This window comes from Varroa jacobsoni, unplaced genomic scaffold (assembly GCF_002532875.2).
Source record: "Varroa jacobsoni isolate VJ856 unplaced genomic scaffold, vjacob_1.0 scaffold_1064, whole genome shotgun sequence".
Lineage (NCBI taxonomy): Eukaryota > Metazoa > Arthropoda > Arachnida > Mesostigmata > Varroidae > Varroa > Varroa jacobsoni.
Window position 1 is genome coordinate 25,523 of NW_019213966.1, and position 26,596 is coordinate 52,118.

At 38.4% G+C, this 26,596-nt stretch overlaps 1 protein-coding gene across 9 annotated transcripts in view; it reads right to left on the reverse strand.

The window, feature by feature from the left end:
- Window positions 1-11,932: 11,932 nt before the first annotated feature.
- Window positions 11,933-26,596, reverse strand: part of LOC111266213 (transmembrane protein 65) — a 48,162-nt gene continuing 33,498 nt past the window's right edge. For all 9 annotated transcript variants that reach the window (XM_022843501.2, XM_022843499.2, XM_022843502.2 and 6 more), the window contains 4 exons: window positions 19,440-19,494; window positions 17,232-17,274; window positions 12,827-12,932; window positions 11,933-12,692 (listed from right to left, as the gene is read on the reverse strand). In XM_022843501.2, coding sequence (XP_022699236.1) covers window positions 12,474-12,692; window positions 12,827-12,932; window positions 17,232-17,274; window positions 19,440-19,494 — 423 coding nt within the window. In that variant the 3' untranslated portion in view covers window positions 11,933-12,473. The remainder of the gene's footprint in view (window positions 12,693-12,826; window positions 12,933-17,231; window positions 17,275-19,439; window positions 19,495-26,596) is intronic.

Below are 26,596 nucleotides of genomic sequence, written 5' to 3' on the forward strand. Positions count from 1 at the left end.
AGTTGCGACAATGAATTTAACAAACGAAGTGTTCAGCTTGAATCAATGCTGAGGCTTCGATACAACGGATGTGGCATTGCAGAACATTACGCCGACATAGGATTATTTGTTCTTATGACAACTACATTAACTCTATCCACACAATGGAAGTGTTCGAGTCGGCAGAGATCGATTCATGCGTTAAACTTCATCAGACAGAAATGATTCGGCAAAAGCTAAGGAAGATATTCCGCCATGTTGAATTACATACAGGCTCTGCGTTGACAACCAGGGAGAAAATAGGATAGGTATAGGCATACCTGATAGCGTCTCGTCACGGTCCTGCGTCGCGATGAGTTGTTTTTGTATGCCATAACCCCTTGAAACTAACGGTTCACTTGGAAAAACGCATGAATGAATCGCCATGAAATGTTGTAGGGGCCTTTTCGAACGTGCAGATGCGCGTGATCTAGTAATACCAATGCTGAAAACGTATTAAAAAAAAAACAGGTTATTGGATAGGGGCAGGTTTTTTATTGAGTTAGTCGATGTTGTCAATGCGGTCAGAAGTTTTCTGAAGGCAAGCAAGAGAAAGAATTGATGCAGTTTGAGGGCATACGAACATCTCGCATGCGAGGGCAACGCACTACTATGTAATCAGTTAGACTCAGTTTTTATTTAAGTACACTCGCTACTCATTGTATAACTGTACCAGATAAGAAACAATTTATTAGCTTATCTTAGCGTCATCAATGCATGACCAATTAAAACTGGAAAATATAATTATTATGTTGTTTTCGTATATAGTCCACACAGTACAAAAGTGTTTCCTTTCCCTAGCGCTCCACAAAGGACTTTGGAATGGAGAGAGAATGCCTTCTGAGACGTAGTTGATACTGTGATCGTACGCCACATAATTTATCACTTGCGCTTACCGAAGCCATATATCTTTTTATATATATGTGTTATACATAAAAATGTTTGTTATTCCACTTTATGCCGTTGGTCTGCTCAGACAATTTATGCCTCGTAGTAATAAGGATGAGAGTAAATTTCTCAACGAGAGTTTCTGCAAGTGACTTTTAACGTCCTGGAGTGGTAACAAGGTAATAGTCAGAGCTGCTGGAGAAAGCTAGCAACGAAACTAACGACATCTGAAAAGACCGTGTAAGTAAGATTAACGTGTGAACCCACCATATATATTTTTTTCTGTTTCGTTCGTATCTACTGGTACGCTTCAGTCAGTGTCCGTATCTTCTAAAACTTAGGTTTGCCTAATGGATTCTTTACACGTGTTCAGATATACGCCGGCAACCGATGTACCATCTATGCTGTAGAGATACATTTATAGAATAAATTATGGGTAGGGAAAACCACCATATGCATAATGCCTCTGATGTAAATACTTTAGTATTTAGGTAGAAGTCAAATCTAACGTCTAATTGCTTTTGAACCGGACACTCCACTGGGGCGGAGTTCCGATTTTCCAGGAGGTTAAGACAAAAAAAAAAAAAAAAGTTGCGGCCAAATGAACTGTTAGCCACAAGACAAGCAAGTTTTTTTCGCATTTACTCTATCCATGTAACTTTAATCATGACGATTGTTCTGAGCTATTTCTCGCCTTCAAGCAACATCTCGCCTTTACGTTGCGTATCTGTGCGCATATAGAAAAAAACATCAAATTTCTAAAAATACAGTTGTTACCGCTGAGGCAATATTAATTGTGTATTCGTGTATTTATGTTTATTGAACCTATGTAGGTTTCATGCCAGTTAAATGTACCGTGTTTCAGCATAAAACTTGTATAATTCGACAAATGAATATCGGACAGTAAATGCTTTCCAAAGTTCAATTGTCAATTAATTTGGAATTTGCTACTGCCTTGCTAATCAGGAAACGATAAACAAACTGTGATACTTTCCTAGTGAAGGATTTTTCACAGACAACTCGGCCCAACAGCTTGCAGCTTTCAAGCCAGATGCTACGACGTGCAAATGGCCGGCGACAAAGTTTGCAAATCCTAATATTTTACTATTTAATCATGAAATTGGAAAAGCTATTAATGCACTAACGTATATTCCTAACAACCTCGGTCAGACATTTACAGAAAAGCCATCAACAACTTCGTCTTACTTGGCCTAGTGCCTCAAAAATGCCTCATAGAACTGAATAGTGTCTCTACATAAAAGCGTACTTATTTTAATCAGATATTCAAGGAATACTCTTTACATGTTCGAAAGTTCCCAAGGCGATTGGTTCCATGACAGACAAGAATGTTTACATTATGAGAAGCCACGAGAGGAAGACAGTCAATACATACTCCGTCATCATAAACATATGATGAATGGCTGACTGTGTCAGAATGTCATTATTGCTAAAATAATGGACTCGTAAAGCTTGATAGTTCGCTCAGCTTGATAGCCGGAAGTTGACGAAATAGATCTTTTTATTTGTAACATTCAAAGCTGTATCGTATGAATTATGCCGTAACACGTCACGGCCAAATCTCGGTCCAAAGGACACTTGCATAACGCATACTTCTGAAAACAGAAATACTTGTCAAGGATAAAAGGATTTTTTTTTCTCTCGTACGTTTTGATTATCGAAATGACGCGTAATTTGATTCAAATTATGCAAAGTACACGACGGAAATACATTCGGCAGCTACACCACCTTCATTTCACCAGCCATAAACAGAAAATGTTTCATTATTTCGAAATTACCGCGAAATGATTGTGCTTCATAATAGACACAAATTGGGTAAGTCGTTTATTCAGTGCCGATTAGCGACATTGGTCTGGTAATTTTTTTTGATATCTCGGCACGGAAAGATGAATGAAACAGGATAATTAGATTCAAAAGATAACGAAGAGCTACGCCACGTAGCGTCGTGGAATGACTAGTCAGCTAGCGATTACGAAAAACCATCAAGAGCAATGATAAGGCGGCAGAGGAGCGTATACAACAATTTCACAGCTGAAATGTCAAGTACAACAGACAGTAATAACGACAACAACAGTGGGGTCCTTTTCGCAGTTAAGCCGAGGATAATATATTATTCGATTTATTTGATCTAGGCGAAGCATCAGCGAGCTTAAAAGCTGCCTGTTTCAACTAAACCATTGCAGCCTTTGAAAAGTTTGCGAAAAATTCACATGGGGCAAACCGAACAACTTTCGGTAGGGTTCAGATTCAAAGGGCTTGGAGATTCAAAGTATCAAATCGAGCCATTTTTAAAGCGCTTGATAATAGCTGATAAAAAATATATCGCAGACAATAACAATGTGCGAAAAGCAAAAAAATCCGCAACCTGTAGTAAAGCTTTAGCTGACGCCAAAATGAATGACATCATGTATCTGCTGGAATTGCTAAGCAAATGTGTATTATGAACTGCTGCCATCGCAGAACGACGGATCAGACCACCTACTATCAATATCTGACAAGATTACGACAAGCCATTGAAAAAAGCCAACCGGATCCAGTGAACAGGACGGAAGCCGTCGTTCTTCGTGGCAGTGACAAATCACATACGTGTTTAGCTATCCTATAAAAATTGAGCGAACTTCGATAGGAAATTTTTTATATATCCGCTGCATAATTCTTTATCTCATATTCTCAGATTATCGTTTGTTAGAAGTACCCTGACGGTGTTCATTTAGTTCTAATAGAGGGATGCTAAAATCATTTGTCACGATTCTTTGCCGAGGGGCCTTAGCAGTGCTACAGTGATTGGATAATGGTGTGATCAGAAAAATGGCAGAAGGTCGTCGATCACAATAGCGTATATTCAGTTTAAAAGTGCTACTTTAAAATATAACAAGACATTTGCTTTAGTTGCGGTTCAAAAGCCATTAATATTTTTTGCCAATGATTCGAAGGTTCTTGCAATAAAAACAAAAAGAGCAGAGCGCAAAATTAGACCTCTGTCCTACAGTTTTTTTATGCTTTTCCACTTTCCGCTACGTAGTTCGCCGCAATATATCTAGCTGCGTTAGCCTAAGAGGATCTTTTTTCTGGCGGCCTAAAATAGGCTAATACAATTATTGACAAATAGAAGAGTCGTTTAGCTAAACTGATGAAAATTTTCCTTTCTAATAAGTAAATCTAACGTGACATATTTTATGATATATTTTGCATAGAGGTTATTGGCGCTAAAGAGGCAGCCGAACTGTCGCATATTGTTGAACAGTGCAATATATGAATCTTCGTTACTGCAAGAACTTTTGAGTAATATGGCTCTGCCGAATTACTCTATTGTAATAATGGATATTATTATTTTATCTTCACCCATTAAAATATTCGGTTGATTACGATGGGAACAGTTAAGAGTTACGATTAGAGTTACCTGGCTGAGCATTGCCTGTGCATCGAACCTGCGTTTTACAGCCCACAGCAGGCACTAAAAAATACTGTATAATCGTACTTAAGCCACGAGCCATAGATAAGAGAAACCTAGAAATAGGTATTTTTACGTAGTAGTTTTACGTACTTGCAATCATCTAGAAGTATGTGGCCTCTTTGCAAGCTCTCCGATGGTACTGACCAGAAAAATCAACTAGGGTAAGTTAGATCGAATTTATCATTCGGTTCTTTATCTGTCTCAGTTAAACTGGAGTTTCTTTTTTTGCTCGGATGCTATTTAAGATCTAGTTTCAGTCTTCGTTTACTTTTTTCCGAGGAATGAAGTCTCGAGCTACTCCAAAGAATGATGAGCAGGATTCATGAGTAGCCATTAATATGAAACTTATTACTACTGTAGAACCGGCGGTCTGGACGATAAGGGAAAAAAGTATGACTCCGCCTGCTCTATCAAGGTGCTTATAGGTTCGATGCTCACACACTGCCTTCAGCCGATGTCACGTGTTGTTATTGTGGTTTTTTGTGCGTTAGTGGCCAAGTCGAGCGCGCAGAACACACCTTTGAGTCCCCCCTGAAGTTTTGAGATAGCTATCGAGTTTACTAATTTTCCCCGTTAATCCTGCTGGAGTTCCATTAGTATAGCAGTTTAATAAATGGCTTTTCTAAAATTGATATCAAATTCTCTAAATAAGACACAACTGACTGGCAGAACAAGCAGTTTCTACCTATATCCAATTGTAGCTAAACTTGACGGCATCAGCTATTATATGCGTAGTTGGATGCGTAGTTGCCCTGAGGAGTCTGCTTCAGCTTTTGCCCTCTTGGCATAGCCTTTGTTTCTCACGCTTTCTTCATGTCTTTCGGGGCCATTATAAGAATATATAATATAAAAGTTACGCCTAGTGGCTTTCGTTTGCTCTTCGGGCCAAGATTTCCAGTAACTTTTGCTTCACGATATTTATTAATCCTCTTAACTAACAGATTTGCTCCATAAAGCGCTCGACTTTGCCTAGAATATTTCGATAGCTTATATTGCGGATTTATATTGTTAGCTTTTATTGGACTATTGGATTCTGTTATTAACTCTTAATCAGGCAAACAATAAGATAATTAAAAAATCAACCACAACGAGCAAATATTTTATTTTATTTATTTTTTTTTTATCATTCTAAAATCATTTTATCAGTCTCGAGATAGATTTGAGCTGAATTTTCTTCGCATTCAATATTAAATTTCCTGTTATGATCGATATATTTAGGTGTGGAAGCTACTTCTCAATAGGAAATAGTACAATTGCGTTGCAGTTCTTTGTTACGGTATTTATCCTATTTTATGAATTATTATTTATTTACCTTTATCAAATCTGAAGTTCGTTTCTGCGAGCTAAGCCGTACGATCGCGTATTTTCTATATAAAATTCAATATAAAAAAAAAGGAAAGAATAAGTCTTATGTATTTTTGTTACTTATAGCAAAATCTGATTCGTCGAACATGAGTAAAATTTTAGGGCAAAAAATAGCAAGTTTGGAAGTTGCCTATTGAACTTGGCAATTGACTTGAACAATTGGCTATTGACTTTTCCTTTGACAGAAGCAAAGATATCTTCTCTAAGCAGTCATTAGCTATAGTGAAGGTGTTTTGCCCAACATCATGTAGGTCGAAACGGTTAGTTTAAAATAATAAATCTTGCTATAAATAAAGGCAATAGGCGTCGAATTATCATATTAATAAAAGTACATTGTTTGTTTGCAGTATAGTAATTTATACGATTAGAAACGATTGTTTTTATTGTGACTATATAATAAAAGTCCTGAAAATTGTTGATCGAGGTCTATATCGACAACATGTGAAAGATTTGAACAATTTTAGATGACGGCGCATTTCTAAGAGATCTATGTCGCTGGAAATAATTTACTTGACACTATGTAGCGCTCTGTACAAATACACTTTTAAGACAACCACTCACCACGATGATCATATGTCTGTCACAGTAATTCCAAAAAAGGAACAGCTATTTCTCTACGATGGACAGAAATAAAAATATCAGATGTATCTTTGTATTATACATGCTTCTTTCAGTTTTTCAACAAATCTATTGATGAGAAGGAAAAAAGATCTGCGTAATTATTCTAGAGTTGTGCAAGCATACGTTCATTGTAACTATCGATCTACTCCGAGGCATTCAGACTTCTTGTGGAGATTTGTATGAATAAGGATGTTTGTAAAGGCAACTGCAAGCAGCGTATAGTAAATAGAACAAGAAGAGGTTACCACATCCTCGGTGGTAGGTCTGCTCTTCAATTACGAGCAGATACTTTGCACAAAATCTGTTCTTTACTTTCCAAATCAACCCTTTATAAGGCCTGTCGAATACGTATCAATTTGGTAGTACAATGGAAAAATCACGATAACACATGTAGGCGGCAGGATGAGCATGTAAAACAATGCTAGAAGTCTGCTTATTGTCCTCTAATTTGAAACTGGCATCACTTTTAGATCTTCTTTAATTCGATAAAAGCTAATAAACAGAAGCCAGTTTGAATGTCTGCTATTCCTAGGCTAAAATACTATAAACCTAATTTGTTTTATCAATCTTAATTTTGACCTTAATGTAATTGGCTCCGTAGCAAAGATGTAATAGCATAGGACAAATGAATATATCCACAGTAACAAACTGTAGTAAAAACAACTTGAACCATAAACGGAGTTTCGAAAAATTTTATTAAAGCGCTTTATTGTAATCATAATTCAATCATTCTGTTATCGTTTGTTTAACTTAACATGCTCTTTTTCGACATTTATCACCAACCAAGTAACTTGCCGTCATGGATCTTTCCAGGTGAATGAATAATAGCATCATGTCTAATACAGAGGTCCATCCACTTGCTCCTATCTTACCTGTCGGATTTTTTGCGTATTTATGAGCTACGAGTGATATGTATATATATAATGCGTACCTCTTGTATGCTATACTAAAATTAAATGACGCAGTCAATCGAGAGAATTACACCTATCGAGTACCTGTAAATGCACCATTTTACGCGAAAACCGTATGTAAGCTCAGCAGAAACTATTTCTTCCATTTCAAGCAGATTAATTAATTAATCGGAACTTTTCTTCTTGACGATTACTTAAAGCTAGTTTACCACGACTTCCCAAAAAATGGCGCATTTTATTTTCGACAGCTGGAAGCGCCTGTACACTGCAATCTTGATCTAAGGGAGAGATCTGGCTGAGGATCCTTCAAACAAATACCTAATGGCCGTGCCTCAGATTTGACGCTAATAGAGTTTTCTCGTGTGTTTCTTCCCGTAAAGGTATAATCTACTCCAGAAAACCGACGGCACTGTATGATGTAAAATCCGTAATTGAACCAGAACGCGCCACAACACCAAATTAAATCTTCCTTTAAAGTCTGTGTATCAATAGCCGATCGTTATCAGCAATCTATTGATCAGAACGGTGGCAACTTTGAACACTTGAGGTAGATGGAAAACTTATACGTTTTATGTAAATAATTTGGTAATCTAAATACCTATTAAACGTAAACAAAAGATGAAGTTATTATCATTCAGACTATGTACATATCTTTACAATACTCCGCATGCATATATATATATATATACGTGTGACATACGTATTCCATGTATATTACTGCATCAAAAAAGCATCAGTAAAATGTTTGGCTAACGTTGGCGGGAAGCCGACATGTAACCGAACTTAGGATGCTAAACCTTACCTGCTCGCTGTCTAAAAGTCAAACCTTAAAGCACTGGAACGTGGGCTTTGAATATTTCCATCACTGTAAAATGAATGCCTTTCGCCCGCGAATGTTTCGCTTCTTCAAAAAAGTGCGAATGAAGTACCGACGGCATGTATCAGCATTAAGAATATGGTCAAATGCTCGCAAGTGGCGCTGTTTGAAATCAAGGCGCCAATCAGCCTACAGGCGGTGTTAAGGGCTTCGCGATGGACAGGTCGCACGGAAAAACCATGGAAGCAAAGAGCAATGCATGCTTCGAGAATTGCCAAATCATCTTCAGGAAGAGCTAGCTTTTCATAGGGGTCATGTCGGAAGATTTTCAAAAATCTTTTGCAGGTCAGAGAGAGCTCATCGCAGTGTTTGTGCAAAAGGAAACGACTTTCGAGCAGGTGTAAACTTGCCAACAGCCGTTGTCTCGGAAACATTTACAGAGAGCAAGATGGGTGTACGAATATGACCTTTCGTTTCTGAGATAAGCCGGTAAGTAAAATTGCAAGTTTCCGATAAAAAACTAAGCTTCATTTCTATGTCTTTTGCCGTTATCGGAATTGTGCATTGTGAAGTAATGTCGTTACTTCTACGCTTGATGTTATCAACTATTATCGCGAGGACTAAGTAAAGCTGAAAAATCAGCCTCAATTTTTAAATCAATCTTTTGCATCAATAATACCTCGCCTTGCACGTCGTTGCTTGCGCCGTTTTTTTTTCGCAGAAAAATGCAAAGCGTGCTTTGCGCCAGCTCATGTATTGCTCATATTTAGCCTGTTTCCTGTGGCTTAATTATGTTTTAGATCTCAATAAACACCCAAAAAGAAAGGAATAGCGCTTGGTACGGAACCGAATTCCAGCTATTGTAATAAGAGCGTACAAATGCAGAACATATATCCCTAATATGGGGTGTATATATATATATATATATATAAAGTTGTAGAATTTGGTGCAGATGATTTCAGAGCGTTCCCACATGCATCATTCCATGTGTATGTAGGTCTGGTATAGCATTGCTCAAACCTACACCAATATCAATAGTAATTAGCACCGCTAGAGAAACTTCACCTCGTTCTAATATAAGTTACTATATTGTGGTCCACCTGTTTTATACATTTATTTAAATATTGTTTGCTAATATAGAACTTCTTTTTCAGTCCCCGATTCCTTTAGTTATTACTATTCTATAGACGCGTGCTATGTGTGATTTGTTGAAGCGTTACATGCAGTAGCGTTATCTTGCTTCAGAATAGAAAATGTGGAAGTTTCACAACATCACCCTGAAGATTGTGTCCTCGATATGACGTTTTTTTTTGGTGTATTATCTATATTTGGAGTATTATCTATATACTGTGTAGGTAGAACTAGGCATTTATTATGGCTAATTCATGTGTTTTCCGTCCTCGAATATCTTTAGCAAACAAAGGTGCGACAAACGGTTCTATAGATTTTCCTGATGCAACGTCAAGCTTTACTGAATATGACAAGCAGTAAATGAATGAATTTGACATAAGAGCACGTATTGAACGCAGACTCGTTTTGTAAACAAGCTTTCCAAGGCAATAAACACAACGATGTTGCTCAAGAGTTCGGTGGCGTAGCCAGTTAGGAAAGAGTACGCCAGTGGTAAATTCTGGGCACCATGGATAAATCCGTGAATTTTTTTATGTACTAAGGGTTCACACAACGATTTTATATTCGTAGAAAAAGATTTTCTTAAGAAAATTAATTTGATTAAGAAAAGGAAGGTTTTTTTTTCTAACGAAATTTTTGATCGGTCGATAAAGTTGAAAATTTCATTTTTAATACAACATAGATTCAGGTTTTATATTAGGTATCGCCATTAGGCAGTTGATCACACAGCTGGCTGGCTGGCTGGCTGCCTCGAACCAGTTTGAGTTCCTATACACCACATGTCCCTAAGGTTAGCAGGTGAATACATTACCCACTATGCTATTACGGGAAGTGCATGATCTCTGTTTCTAGATCTGAAAGCATCATTAAACATTCAGTACATATACGAGTATGTAATAGGGCTTTGCGCTAACTAGACAAAATATAATAACAGTAGCCGAAAAATCTAAATGGCATTTGATTTGTTGTTCACGCAAGAGTTAATTAGCAACAGATAATGTAAACAAATTTTACACAGAAAGAGAGACAAAGCCAAATTTGGTTCTCTTCCATCTCTTCTATCACATCGACAATCTTAATTAGGTTCCCAAATAGATCGGGCGGCCTTATGGCAGTCAAATTTTAGAAAAGTCTTTACGTTAGCATAACTTGCACTTCCCTATGCGCGAGGCATTGAGTAATATAACAACTGCTAGCCGATTTTTGTCACAACGAAGAAGTCCAGAATGATCTACACGGACAGACTAAACGGAAGATTCAAAACGTATCGATGGGTATCTATAACTTTCATAGAAACAACTAACTTCCAGCTCAAATATTCTGGTACCTTTAGCACGCTTTACGTCTCGTTGAATTAATGAAACGTTTTCCGGATCGTTTCGTTTTAGATTAGCGGGCTTCCCAGGTTCGTACGTGCATTTTTTAACATCAAGTCGTCTAAGTTTGCGATCCATACTACAAGCATAGTGATATCAAGTGGCGGAACGTTTCTAAGGTAAGTTGGTCAGCTTTAAGATTTACGTTTTTCTTTTTACAATGAGAAATGTCTTACTAACTCTCAGGGCTAACGAACGGAACAATTCAAATTGTCTTTAGTAATAGAATTGTAATGTTGACATACGCATGCCAAGATCAAGCTATTGCCGTAACGATTCTCTATTGCTTAAAAGCCGTTTGTTAAAAGTAACAAGCTTCTATTGTTCAATTTAAGCCTGAATTGAACGCTTCCTATACGCTACCCACTAAAGGTAAATAAACTGAATAGAAAGAGCATAACCTTATTTTAGGCGATATATACAGGCGATAAGCAGACTCCTTCGTAGGGCTCCGTAATAATCAACCCAAAACTGCTCAAAAAAAACTATGAATGCACTCTATTTGTATATACTATACTCATATAGCCGGTAGCAAATCAAATAGCTATCCAGCTACGGTAGAGAGTCCATTTACCCAGCCATATAGCTGTTTCGAGTTAGAAACAACATTATATTGGACGAATAGCGTCCTAAATTGGTCATATAGTAGTAATATTTGCAAACGTTGCCTAAGTCTATTCATCTTAACATCTGCAGAGTGAATGAGGAACAGCAATGCTATCCAAGGAAAACCAATTAATCCCTCTATTCGTTTGTTATCTGCCAAACTAAAATATAGCAAAAAGTTCAATCTTTAAAAGATCTACAAGCACAGCCCGCCGTTGCCGAGTTCACCTGAAGTTGCCTACCTTCTCTAGCCGTTAGGCTGAGCTCTGGTTGCTAGTCTCACTTGGTCATTTTATACTTCCTCAGTAAATTTAATTTGTTTGTTTATAATACCATATTCTTGCCTCTCACAATACGGTTCCTTATCAATGCGGCTCATTTACTTGTATCAGATACGATGTTTTTTACATGTAAATGTTAGTAGTCGGTAAAGCTTCACTGACGGACTAGCAAAGGGCTTTCCCCGTAATGTGGTCAAGCTTTTCTGAAGCTCGTTAATCATATACGCAAGTGTATAAGACGTACACATTCATCAGAAGTGCTGCTGTAGGATTAGCGGTGAAGATCGAACTATCGAGCCGACCCCGTTGTTTTCTAGTGTACGGAGTAACAATGGCGCCACACTTTGAAATACGATCGGTGGAAAGACGGCTGATGAATGATTTCCATAATTTGATTATATCATTAAGCAGCGACCGATGCTCTACTATACATTACAGTTAACAAGAATAGTTATAGTGTTCTATTTTATTAGTCAGTCATAATTAGCTTGACCGAGTATATTTGTTCATCCGATACGCAAACGATGAGATGTTTCGATGTGTGAGGGGGTACAGGGCTCTTGTTACTTGGAGCGAAGAGCTGATGTTCTCTAGCTGAATGTTCATGAAGATTTACATCAAACTAAATTTTTTTCTCTTTACGCGATACAGTCTTGTTTATCTATTGTCATTTAGTTGTCGTTGCCGACAATGCATTAATCAATGGTCGCTTCTTCTACGTTCCTTCTTTCAGCAGCTAGTTGTTCGGGCTTTCGGGTGCGTTTTCGTATTGTATGTAACAGGCGGAACGTAACAATATAACACGAAAGCTTTTCGAAAAATCTTCAACTAGATACAAAAGTTAATTGGACTAATCGATACCAAAAACGTATATCTCGCTGAGCCGCTTGAGCCGTGTAGTGAAGATATTCGGTGGCACTATCATCGTCATGGTGGAACTGAGTTGACTTCATCCTGCCGCTAGTCGTGATTTTGAAGTAATGGCGGTCATCTCGGAGCGACAATTTTTTCATCCCGGTGTTTGGACCTTTTTGAGTCGATATCGGCCCTGCTGCCGCTATCATGTATGTAATTTCGATCGGTGTTACCATTTTCCGTTTTTTTAACGTCGTCAACTTCACTTTCACCATCTTTATTTGTCTTATCAATCAACAGCAGAGGACACATGCCGAGCAAACATCCAATGAATACACCGAACGCGCGACCCTGAAACCGTACGTAAAAATAGAAAAATTTGCGACGGTACAGAGCAGTATATTCACATGAATCTTTTGTCATGTGTACGCTACACGTATATACGCGTAAAGCACTTCCTATTATTTTGAAATATGGTTTCTTACGAAATTGCTAACGATCCGTGTGGAGGTCATATTGAGCTGCTCGGCAGTCAAAATGGGCACTTGAACGCCAATGCGACACGCGATTCTTTCCACGTACCATGCTGATCTGTAACAAAAAAATCATTGGACAAAACAGGTGCACAGTCGAATTTCTTGCGGTTAATTATGGCATATGTAGGCTTTTTTTATTAGAGACATAAAATATTTAAGTTTACTTTTATGGGGTCTCCAATGTTGTTAGATGATTTTCTTAAGTAAAGTCTAAACTAGATACACTCAATAAAACTATCTATTTCCTCCCATCCTTTCTTGCTATTTCGTTATTTTTATGATTCTGATTATTTATTTGCTTTCCATTTTCAGAAGATAAAAAACTAACTACGAATTTCTAACAACTTCAGGTGTTCGCATTATTTTCTTAAGAAACTAATCATCTAGCTCAAAATATACTATTTTTGGTGCCTATCGAGAATGGTCAAAGTCCTAGTTATCCTTTATTTTAATCAGCATTTTACTAAATCATAATATCGATCGTTCTGATGTAAACATTATCTAGCTTTGGCTATACATTTTTTGCCATTATTTTTTTTTGACAAAAACTAGCTAAACACCTTTCGATATAGCCGAAAATGGATCAGAATTTAATATTGAATATGGGGGTGCTGCATTATCTTCATAGCTGAATATGTAATAGCCATAACGCATAGTAGATCGATAGAGACATCGAATTTATTCGCATTCCTATACAAAGTTTTCCATAGGCATTCGCGCCAATTTTAAAAATCTAATGCACACGCATACATTGGCCTAGCTGCAGAAAGTTTATATCTTGTCAAAAAATGTCTTCTTCCTCGAAGATAACGGCACAGAATAACTTCGCTTCACCCTCGATGAAGTGTTTTCTTCTTAAACAAAAGTCATAAGCTTTTTTCCGTACGCGACCGAATCGGTTAAAGACATTTACCAAAATATAATAATAATAAATCTGCCGTTTCGAACATAACCACGCACACAGAATACCAGTTCTATTTTTTTTTGTTTTTGTTTTTACACATGATAATACACCTGGTACGCATACACGCACTGGACGCTACTCAACATAGACGCTTTTCCCGGCTTTGTTGCAGATAGGCTGTTACATTTCCCGTTTCGCCGTTGTAGTTAGCCTTATTAAATCCCTCCGTCGCAGTTCGTTCGTTCGAGATATTCTGTTTAGGTTAATTCACTGCACTGTATTGTATGGTTCCCGATCGAATCATACTGTTTCGGCTATACTAGCTCGATTGTTTCCTATACCGGGCTACTCAAATTTACCGTGCTCCGGGAACGCTCAGCGGTTATCCGATTTCCTGAGTCAATTATCCCGTATTTTCAATGCAAGTATGGTGTCATTGCGTTACCGTTCATCGATTACTCCATTACTTGTCTTAATAGACCTTTACCTAAATATTCGATCAAAGAACCAAGCGAATAAACAATGTGAAAGCTCAATTTTTTTTAACGATTCTGGGCAGCCTTCTTAAAGAATATACTAAAATGCCTTGTTTAAAAAAATTGAAAATCTGATTTTATGCTTATTGTGTGAAGCTTGAAAAACCAAGCCCCTTCGGCATTTAAATCTTTCACAAATTCCCGATAGAAATAATAGCTTAGAAGGGTTTCCTTTTCCCCACTCCGTCATAAAGTCGAGATAGAAGCTTTATGTACGGTACTGCCGCTGGCGCCGGATCTAAACGACTTTATGCGTATTAATGTTTAGAAGGCGAACAAGTTACTACTGCTTTGTCAAAGTCTACGAAGATGTTTTCATACTTAAGTTCAGCTTGACTAGATTCAACTTTAGCAGACATGTTGTGCTGTCAAGGTAGGTCTACACGCGAAAAATCACGGAAGTGTTACAACCGTTTCCGAGATATGCGGCGTTTCGACATATACGCGTTCGTATGCAGGAAGTCAGTCGTTGAAAGGAGAACTAATTCGTGTCACGGTTTATCTCTTGCACGCTAGTGATTTCTATGTGGACGGGATGACTATATTCTATACCGCATTTTGACGGGCCTAAACTTTTTGCGCAGTTGTTCTTAGCCTTTGAGAACTGCTATCCCGGCAAAGAAGCTGAAAACTTAAACGGCTCATGTTTTGCGGCCTGCTTAAGGGAGAAACTACAGACTGTTTTTTCAGGCATGCAGCCGAAATCTGCTGAGACTTAGACCCTTGATATCTATCAAATGGACCTTATAACTCCGAACGTACCAGCTACAGAGCAGACATTCTATTACATTACAAATCATAGGCCCGGAATACGAGATGCCCACCGAACTGCTACTTTCATTACCGCTAGAAGATGGGAGTTGCCTATCGAAGAGCTGCCGATCCCTGGGAACTTCGGTGCTGGCTTGATACCAGCGTGGTCATTAATTACAAAAACTACTTAGGAAGACTAGAGATAACAGGTGCTTGGTTCAGAAGTCTGAAGGCCTGTTAGCGTCAGATTCGATGGTTAGGTCGTATTTCGAATTTTGATAGATTGCAATTGTTCAGAAAGAAACGAGTTCAAACACTCCGTACACTGATGGAAGATGAGAACGTTTTAGCAGTACTGATATTAATCTGTGTAAGTATAGATTACGTAAAGTATTTCACGTATTTTACGGCGAGGTCAGCGACAGTATCGCGTGGCATGACGAGCCCGCTATTCGAGGAATAAGTTACTACTACTGTTATTATTACCTTTGCAAAAACAACAGCTCTATCAAATCAACTCAATTCTTTATCAATCGAAAAAAATAATCACTACATGTTGGCTTTCCGCTCAATTATGTTGATAATGAGTACCACGTAAACGTGTAGTAGTATGGAATTTTACTTATATGATTCAACAAGCATTCAAAGGACAAAGAACCTTCAACTATTTCTTGCGTTTATACAACGATGTTTATGTCTATAGATAGTTCTGTGGCTTGCCGGATTCGTGCTACTATTTATTTTCCATCAAATATCGAAATGTCCGGTCGCAGCGTTCGGCGAAATGGTCCAACCGTTACCTGGAGAATAGAGCTACTATTATTATTTCATTATATTATTATAGCAATGACGGGATTGACACAAAATCTGCCAGCAGAGATTTTGAGCCAGCTATTATATAGGTGATATCTACAACGTGAGGTTTAGAAATTTCGCTACCAGATGGGAAACCAAGCAGAAACTTGTAAGTAATCCTCCGTGCAATTAGTTTTCATTTTTTATTCTATAAATACGTATTCAAATAGTAGCCTTATTTTAAAATGAAGAAAAATGAAAGACGTGTTTTAGCGGTTTCGGTTTAACTCGACTTAAGTCATAATTTCAATTCAATTTTCAAATTTTATTTGAATTAACTTTTATCTAGTTGCAATAGAAAAGTGTCTGGTGCCTCTGAGATCCGCTATTCTGTAGCGGTTTCCTCCTTTGTTTTATTTTTAATATTTTATTTGTTTTTATTCAATTATACATTTGCGGAGTAAAAAATAATAATACAATGGGCCATTTTTTACATTGCCAAAGCTATTATTCCAACTACTTTCTTAGAATCCTATCGTAGAATGGATTACTCATTCTCTGTAAAGTATATTGTGTAAGAGAGACGTTTTGAGTTTTAAGCTCGGACTCGTACCGGCGTTTCATTAAAAGTCAGCGTAGTGCCACCTTTTGGTCCCGATTCGCCAAAATATCACTCTTTTGTAAATGTTATTAGAGCCTGTCTTTAGGAAAAATAAATAACATGCGTGAGTTTTAGGCTACTAGTAGTCCTTCTTTTTGGGGGAGTAACTGCGTCGACTTTTCATCTATGCAGCCGTTTCTGCGATAAAACAATCTGAGTTTCTTTTGAAAGTCTTGTCTTCACACGATGTCGTTCTGCTTTTCGATAATGTAACATACACATGCGTTGCTTACCTTTGGCATTGTTAATTATGTTGTGTAAGCCATTAAGCGGAATATATTTATTGATTTTGGCGAACAATGTGTTTTCGAATAAATGCCCGTTAGAGAAAATGTGATTTTTAAAAGATACTTTTTGCCATCTGTAGTTAAGAACACAAAGAAAGAAATACGTTTCTAAACGATTTAAAGCTGTTATCCATTAGCAGTACTATTTAATTCCAAAAACTGCTCAAGGAACTAGTGAAGTTAATTCTACAAATACTATTTCAAGATACACAATACACAGTAATCAAAAACGCTACGGCCGTGTGACAACTAGAAAGACAATTATGTTTCCGGCACAGATGGCTAGACTCCGTGACATCAGTTTGCTGGAAAACAATAGTAATACACATGACCACGACCGACATTCAGGCAACCATAATCCACAATTCTCAATCTTCCTTTCGAGAAGAACTTTTGATCTTGCATTTCCGGTACTCACCCGATTCCCGCAACGTCAGATATAGCATTTCCCAGACCGGCGGCTAAAGTGGACCATAAGAAATATCAAATGGTTAGAACTTTTCTCCAGTCCCTGATATGAGCCCCACGGCCATCGCATCTCTCAAGCTAATTAAATTGCACAGATAGATAATTAGCTAGATGTAAACGGCCCAAGCTATCTATATTTAACACTGCGCGACAATGATACCCGGCTTGCTATTTCTGAGGTTACTGTATTCGTCGAGTTGATTAAATGCATTACAATTAAGTAGATACGGTCACACGAAGCTCACGTATTAGAATATACAGCCAATGGAATATCTACTATTAGTAAAAAAGGATGACCAGATTATGTGCGGCAAATGGTCAGAACCCAACAATGCCGTATGTTTTCACTGCTCACTCATCTACTTTGATAATATACTGTACCCATAATTGCATGTCGTAACCATCGTGAAGCAGGCCCCAATATGACTCTTTCATGAGCGGTCTCCGAGACGCAATGCGTTCTATCCAAGCCAGTAGCAGACAGCTCAAGAAGTAGGTCATAGATCATTCAAATCGAAGATTCCACTAAAATGCCCCTCGCTATTTCTAATTAGACGACGATATTGTGCATAGACGTCAGATGAAAGAAGATCCAAGATGTCCTCGAAATCGTATACTGCGGCCGTATATTGAGCTAATCGTAGGAAGCACATAGGTGTGCACTTGGCTGACAGTGTTCACAGAGAAAATCCAATTTGTCCTTAGAGTAGCTTTTTCAGCTGACTCGTGTCTGATATTTAATTCTGCTTCGGCTAGTCGCCAACACAAGGACTTCCTGAGCCTCTGAGATCAAGGCTCAAACAGCTCAAAACGTTATCCGTTGAACCGCATTATAATTGTAAAGCATTTTAGCAATCGGAAAAAGAAGGAAACGTGCAATTTTCTATGGTAAAATTTCCAGGAAGTGAAAGTAATAACGTAAATTTAGCAAAACAGATAATATCTTATTCGTATCACGCAGATGAAGACGCTACGCATTCATGACATTTGCTTATTTCGTCTATTTTTTTTAGCCGGGAGTACAGAAATATTAAAAAAAAAGAAGAAAACCCACGTGCATATAATTATACCTAACTATACATATATATATATATACAAATTCTGTTGCCAATCGCGTCAGCTTGTTTTTAGAAGGTCTGTTTTCGTCAATCTTCAGTTATACACACATTATCCGAATCTTCGAAACTTTCTCAACAGGCCGATAAAATATCCAACATTTCAGAAATTGGCAAACATAAGCAAGTGTAAAACCTTTTCCCAAAAAGGTAGTAGGTTCATTTGTTCCGACCTTTGGCTTCATCTATTCCGCGAATCTTGATTTTGGTCTCAATAACCTGATAGTAGGTCGTGGAAGACCTGCAGCATGAGCAGTCCTGAGGATGACAAACAAAGCAGCAGAGATGTGGGCCCGGAAGCGTACAGACAAGCTAACTGCCGGTCTAATGCAATTGATACTATGTTGAAAATGACTGTACCGCGATCAAAGAAAGGCCTGGGTCTTATCTCTCAAATAGTTCACGCAGTTGTACGTGCGAAGCTTGCCCTAGCAACATGGTGATGTGTACGACTTGGATCTTGTGAAGCCACAGACATTTTGTAAATAATTAAGTAGGTCAAATTTTCTTATGATAATAACATGCACAGGATGGATCTTTCGCCCTAATCAATGTACGTGTAATGAGGAAATGGCACCACGACGCCACATGCAAACGCCAGTAAGACGACAGTATACAATACTTATAGCATATATAACATGGGCAGTATCGATTTGCCCACGAGTTTTGCTCTTGTCGTAAATTAATATATCAATTACCTAGTTAATAAAAGAGCTTTCTCCATTTATACCTATTCAATACGAGGACACTCTTGAAACTCATTTAAGAAACACCTAATACTTGCCTACGCCTAGAGTAGTGACGCTGACCTATTTACACACTGAACCATTCGTATTCTTGTAAACGCTGTTAAAATCATCAAATAGATTTTCATTCGCTCCTATGAGCCTAATTATTTGCTTGCATCTGTCGCAGAACCCATTTAGGCTAGGACTAGGCCAACCGCAAAAGCTATCTGCCAGGAACGCTGTCACGCGTAATGCCTAAGGTTGCATAGAAGAGGAGTTCGCAAAGAAGGGCACGTAGTAACTTGATTGACTAACCTGCCATTGTCGAGATGCCGAACGTCAATCCCAATGTCATATCGATATAGTCACCCTAGAATCGATAGTAAAGCAAAGAATCTGGTTAAATTAACATGCGACTATTTTTCAGTTATTGATGTTGTTTCATAAATCATGCCTAAATAGCGGAATTATTAAGGCAGGTAAACAATACTGCGACCCGTCCTTTCATCCTATAGAAAATCCGTTACAGGACCCCATCGCCGTTTGCGATGAAGACGGCATTCTGACTCCTCTTGATTCGTATACTACGAATCAAGAGGAGTCAGGATGCCTAGAGAAGACGAAATTTATTTCTTATAGTAACACACACACGTATAGCGCCTGCGCCAATGCGTGCGCGGCAAACTCCAAAGGGTAAATAGCAGTTTTATTGTAGTGGAAAACTATTCCTGTATGTAGCCATGCTATGCTATGTATATATGTAAGCACTGCTAGAAAAAAATTATTTCATTAAAACGTTTTATCGCAGTCAAGTTAAATGAGGGATACTAGGGTTTTGCGTGTAGAAAGCAAACTAGTCGGAATCGGAAGCGAAGGCAATCAGACTTCGACATAAGAGGAAGACAATTTGCTGTTAAAATCGACATCATTGTATCGCGGTTTTTCTTCATCACGAGCCTAATTTTAGCCTTACACACGTTATTTAAGGATTACAGCAACGCCACATTTGTTGCCCTTTCCGGAGACTTTTCTGTACTGATTGTTCTTGATGCAAAGGCTAGAAATTTAAAAATGGCAATGTACGTGCGGCAAACGCTCTCGCCCTTGAGTGTATCCTGATTGTTAATAATTCCATGAAACTTCAAGCAGTAGCATTCGTATCTTACCCTATTCTTACATTTTGACTGAATGATGGGCTGAATTGGCATCAGTAGCCGCCTGCTTTGAAATGTGTACTTTGTGCGTACGGGCCAAAAATATACTGTTTCACATATTAGAACTTGAAAAATCTCTTCGTTTCAACATAGGTATATTCACCCTGCGTTTCGTTACAGACTGCAGACTTTTGATCATAGCAGTTAGTATATTTATATGAGACAGATAGTTCCTAGCGCTGGCGTTGTATCAGATAAAAACATAGAATCCTGCGGTGAGAAGCTTGACTAACTAAACAAAGCGCGGAAGAGTCGCGACTGTCAATTCACTTATTTGTTACGGATGCAGACACAAAAGTGTAGAATAGACCAACGAGAAGATATCATTATTCGCTGAAAATCCGAATGACTTTCAGTGGTTTTGCCGAGACAAAAGTGATACTGCGACACGTTTTGCCGCTATGGCAGCAACATAAATCATAACATTTGTTCTCCATTACGTCAGCGAAACCAATTGCCAGGAAGGGAAAGGAGCAGCTTCTTAGAAAGGTAAGCCAAGCGGACAAGCTACGCAAGCAAGCGAACAAACGTAAATAAATAGTGATTAAAACGGGCGGAATAGGTCAAAAGAAATTTTAAAAAAACATAACTACTAAGTACTGCCGTTATGCCACAATGATAATATAAGAGAAAAATTAGGAAATACAGGTAGTTTATTCTTTACGTTACGATTTGGATAGTCCGAGTTCTGTATAGGCATAGCCGTCTCTGAGAGTATGGATCTCTGAGAGGTCATAGAATATCGCAAGGGAGTGCTACTGGGTTAACAGTAACAGTTTTATACCAAGCGAGGAACCATTTTGCCTGGTGTTAAAATAAGCCAGGGGAATGCTGTAACATGTTACTTAATAACACGTATTTTCCCCCGGGAAAATAATGAAATAAAAAACAGTAATGTGCAATCAATGTTTCGCTTCATAACTCAAGAAAACGAAGCGTTATGAATATATAAGTCAGGTGGTGACATAATGTGTCTGAAATAAATAATCTTAATAAAATAGGCTCAACGATCTGCGTGAAATAATATATATTAACTAATTACTAATAAATTACTGTTTATCGTTTATTGTTTCTGGGATCAAAGGAGATTAGCCTGTATCTGCCAGACGACTAGCTTTGCAGTCGACTGACCGCTCCGTAAGTTCTCAAATTGGTTTCGTTAACGATAGAGGCGTACGGTAGACATCAAGCGTAACATCATGCAAGAGCCTCTTATAATAGTACTTGTTTTGAATATCTGAATATAGAGCTTGGATGACCGTTTATCATGCCCAGATCTGTAAAAAGCTCACCTAAATTCGGTTTCAAAGTTTCAATTATTCCATAAAAGAAAAATTATCGCTCTTAGCAAGAACATAGCGAAATAATTCCTTAAAACTTCACGCGAACAATTCCCATTCTGTCTTCCATCAGGTTGATAAGAGGTCCAAGATCCTGCAGCAAAACATTGAGGTAGACGAGACACCCGTTCTCTCATTGAAATGCTCCAATAGGGCAGGTTGTTGTAATATTTTTCTTGTGACCAATGGCCGATCGCACACTGACGACTTAACCCTCGGCTATAGATTTTCTAAGGCCTGGCCTGTTTTAAGTATTTTATCTCGTTACAACTATCCAGTATAATGCTCATGTTTCATTGGCCTGTTATAGTAGTAATTAGTAACCTTGCTTTTCCGATTCCCCGATTCGATTGTAAGTTCGTTATTTTATTGGAGTAGTCCACTACCGCGCTTCATGAGCCCTGCTGCTTACAGAAGCAACTCACCTGAACTCTAAAATTGTCAATTTAATCTCAAATGAACTTTGGTTAACTTACTTGCATAAGGTTCGCCGCCGACGGTGCACACGACGGTAGCCTAAAATTTCAATTATTCCTGCTTATTCCTGGTGTCCCGTATAATCCCTCAGTTTTCCGGAAATAAATATTTATTCAATGGCATATAGTTCAAATTCCATCAACTGTTCCAAAAATAGTTTAAATAAGCATTACGCTTTCCTATGGAAAAAAATATACCACGGGTATAAACACTCTTTAAGGATATCAACGGATACCACTTACATGTCATAAATTTATTTAAAAAAAAATGTATAATTATTGTAAAATTATTTATAAAGGGCTAGATCCTAGGATCCATTGAAGGAAGATCCATGTTGAAGGATGCTGGACCTTCGAGGAGTCCTCAATAAAGATAGAGCAGATTGCAGAAAAATGTTAGCATTTCGCTCTATGGAAGACAGAAGCTTTCCCTTATTTCTCTAATATACTCTAGCGACCTACCAAAGATTAGCCTGGTCCGACTATTTCAAAGGAGTCTATTTAGGCGGGACAAAGCAGCGAATGAACAAACACAGCCTTTCAGTAATATATTCCACAAACTATGATAAATAAGTTAAGTATACGCAGAACGTGAGGGCCATGAATTCCCTATAATAATACATGGTGGCTTTGTAACGACCCGGCAATAATCTGCCAATGCGACCGACTGACAGGACACTGCGTTCTAATTACTCATGGGATACATCGCTTATCGTATATAGGATCGCATCATATGGAACTGCCTGACCCATCCCATACAAAGCAAACGGTTTGGTTTTATGCATGCAGATTCGATCGATATTTGACGAAGTATTATACTATCAGCTAGAGAGATAGGTTTTTGTATTAACACAGTGGACTACGTGTTTGCCTGCTAATCCCGGGGCTACGTTATGGTCTAGGTTCGAGGTCGGGCCTAGGCAGAGTTCATTGCGTACCGGAAGCCAGCATTCTGTCCGGTAGAATGTCTAACGGCGGTAACAGACGTAGAGATCGATACATAGAGCAAAGCTATCTATACCAAAGTACGCATAATTACAGATGGGCTAAAAGTAGTTAGACTGGATTAAGGGCACAACTCATTTCTCTCATAAAGACAGGAGACAAAAATCAATCTGAAAGCTCATTGGTCAGTGGACCAAAACAGGTAAGTAAGTATCGAAGTACGTATTAAGTATTCGGGTTTCATGTCACGTATGTACGGCGTTAGGTAGCACTTCAGACGGCTGGTTCCTTTCAACACAAAGCGAAATGTGCCCTCGCTCCGCCCACCGTCGCCACATTTAGCTTTAACTGGCAAATATGGAAATACAGAAATTTGCGAGAAATCCGGTCAAATCATGGTCTGATAGTCGATTTCAGGTATTCTACTAGACACTATAACGATCGTGTTGCGCCGGTTCGTGATTTACGCACACCTGTTTGTATCACTAAGTCTACAGCATGAAACGACTGTCTTAATTTCAGGAGTTATTAACAGAGAAACTGAGTCTATCAGCTGGCTGTATAATTGATTATAATTATACAGTTAGTTATTTGGTCACCCAACGTGTGTGTTTTGGGTGACCAAATAATTGATGATACATACTTTAATAGTTTTATCCGTTTCGATGTGGACAAAGTCTAGATGCGTATTCATTCTCCACTGATGGTATATATGGATCGAACGCCATAAGATGCATCTTGCCACCTACTCTGCAATACGAAGATCGTCTAATCATTTACCCACAGAGAGAAAAAGGACCTAGCCAACAACAGTCTATCACAATCGGACAAAAAGTATCTGTTTCTAGTAATTTCTACGCTCTACTGAGATTGATGTCCAAGTCCGATCGCCGAACTATTGAATCTGAGCCGGTAAACACGTGTCTGCATTTACCGAACAAAAATTCTTTCCTTATGCGTTAGTAACGATACGGGATATTCATTAAAAAAAATTCAAGGTTTATCATATATGAGTTGGCCCCTCTCTGCCCAGCTTGGTTTGAGCAAACGCTCTCCGCAGCGTTACCATGACGACCAAACCTATTGTAGGTTTCCCGTATGCGACTTCCGTCAACAGCATTCACGAGGGAGCGTCCGCGTTGCGTTTCCGTAAACCAGTTAATTCATTGGCTTCGCTCAGGCTTTTCATTATACAAATACTGACACGGAATCGAAGTGCATGCTGTAACAATATGATAATACTGGGATATAATATCTATTTATTGAGTTGTTTTCCAAAATATTTAATAAAATCCTTTATTGAATTATGAGAATAGTGAAGTAAAAAGATGTCCCCTTTAAATGCGATGGACGACTGCCTTCTGTTCGCGGCATTCTGCCATTATGAATGCTGCCGCTGCGTGGTACCTTCATCACTAGCGTTGCACGGCAACAGCCGTCTCGAAAATGCACTCACTCACTCATAAAGGAAAGGAGGATTTGATTGTTGTTTACGCTAGTTCAGAGGGCGCTAGCGATTTTCTGCGGCGTGAGCACCAATGATTTTTTTAATTAACAGAATCCCGTAAATTCAACTACTTGTGTCCCACAGAATATGACAATAATTTGGCTAAATAATTTTCATGATTGGAAGAGAAAATACATCCTACGATAGCACGTATGGAACATCCATATGTGCGTTCTACACATCAATGGCTTCAGCATAGGCGATGGTAAAATCAGTGGCAAGCCTTCGGTGTCTTGAATATATTAGCGATTTACATTTAGACAAACATTAGTGATATCCGTTCTCGTCAGCTGACCAAACGTTGACACGTTACTAGCTGTTATGATAATGGTGGTAATATAACCACACAACACCTTGTTTGGAACACGAGCCCCTAACTAGACGTTTAACAAATACAGTTCATCGAGTCGATAAACGTATTGATTCTGTTCCTCGAATGTCAGCGGGGCTTAAGGAGTGAATGAAAATATAAATATAGGATTCTATAGATGTATATATGTTTCCCTTGACCTATTGCCGGATATCAGTAAATGTAAACATTTAGGATTAACTATAAGAATATATATAGCATTTAAACCCGAAAGGTTTAGCTTCATATCGTGCATAAAAACATTCGCATTCAAGTTTGGTAGTAGAAAAGCGTTATTAAAAAAGGAACGACAGCTTCGCGTTTAGTCAGGATAAGAAGCAAAGCCAACTGTAATTAGTGATACCACTTAATAGTAATAATAACAATGCTGAACCAATGGTCTAAATGGCTAAACGAGTTCGGTACACTATATTGCCAGTGTATTTCTATTGCAAGCAAATAATTGACACTTATGTTATTACAGACGCTATCGACGAGATGCAACAAGCTTCTACCACGCGAGCAAAAGATCATACGTCGTCCAAACACGAATTGGACCGTTTGGTTATCTGGTTTGTCTATCTAACGCTAATCTGTATGAAAAAAAGGACAGCAATTGGACGTATAAACAAGAGTAACAACGACCGTCAATGTATCATGACCTAGGTCTACACGAGGATTCTTCAAGTAAATAGGTGGTGCCCATACACGAATGTGCCATTATGTCTTTAGCCAGTAGTTTTAGTTGCGATGCCGAGACCGCAGCAGTTCATAGTAGTATTCACGTTGAAGGTCAACTAACGTTATTGAATCGCATGTAACATGGAAACAAAAACAAGGCCTTTTATGTTCGTATGGTAAAATATAACGCTAGCGTGGCTAGGTATCGAGGAGACGCTCGTCTAATTTGGATGAACTCGTCAAGCGTACCAAGTAGCTTTTTCGAAAAAAGCAATTCATAAACAGTAGAACTTCGAAAAACACAATGAACTTGCCGCAGTGTTCAAGTGTTGTATTTTTTGTGAAGCAAAATAGTTATGCCTAACAACCAGATTCCTTTCTATGTACTGAATTGCACGACTGGCTTATATGAAATTTCGTGAGGCCGTATGAAGCTGGCATATACGAAGTGACAGCTTCAAAGATGGAAGGAAGAGATGGCGCCGAGCTATTCGTCCGTAGAGCTTATCAACGCAAGCACTTCAAAACAGCTCTCTAAACTTAGCCCGAATAGGTCACCTGTCTATGGCCTTAAACAAGAAGTGCTTCTTCAGTCTCGACTCATGTTACATGTTCTCCATTGGTCCTTAGAAAAGTCCACTGTCTCTCTAATTGAATGGATACATTTATTTAACCGAAAAAACTACGTTTTCAGGGGGGTGAAATGAAGTAGACGTCTGATCCGGATCACTACTCGACAGTGATATGGCACGTGCCGGTAGTACAGGCCTTTGTTTGTTAGCTATGAGGTTTCAAACGTTTTGAAAAGGCCAAACTGTGCATTTTTAAACTTTTCACAAATTGGTAAATGGCTGTTTATTTCCTATATTAACTGTAAGTTGTTTATTGCCATAGGAGCGCGCTCATCGGTATCCTGCGGTAACTTGAATAAACAACAAAGTGTTTTACTGTCGCACATCG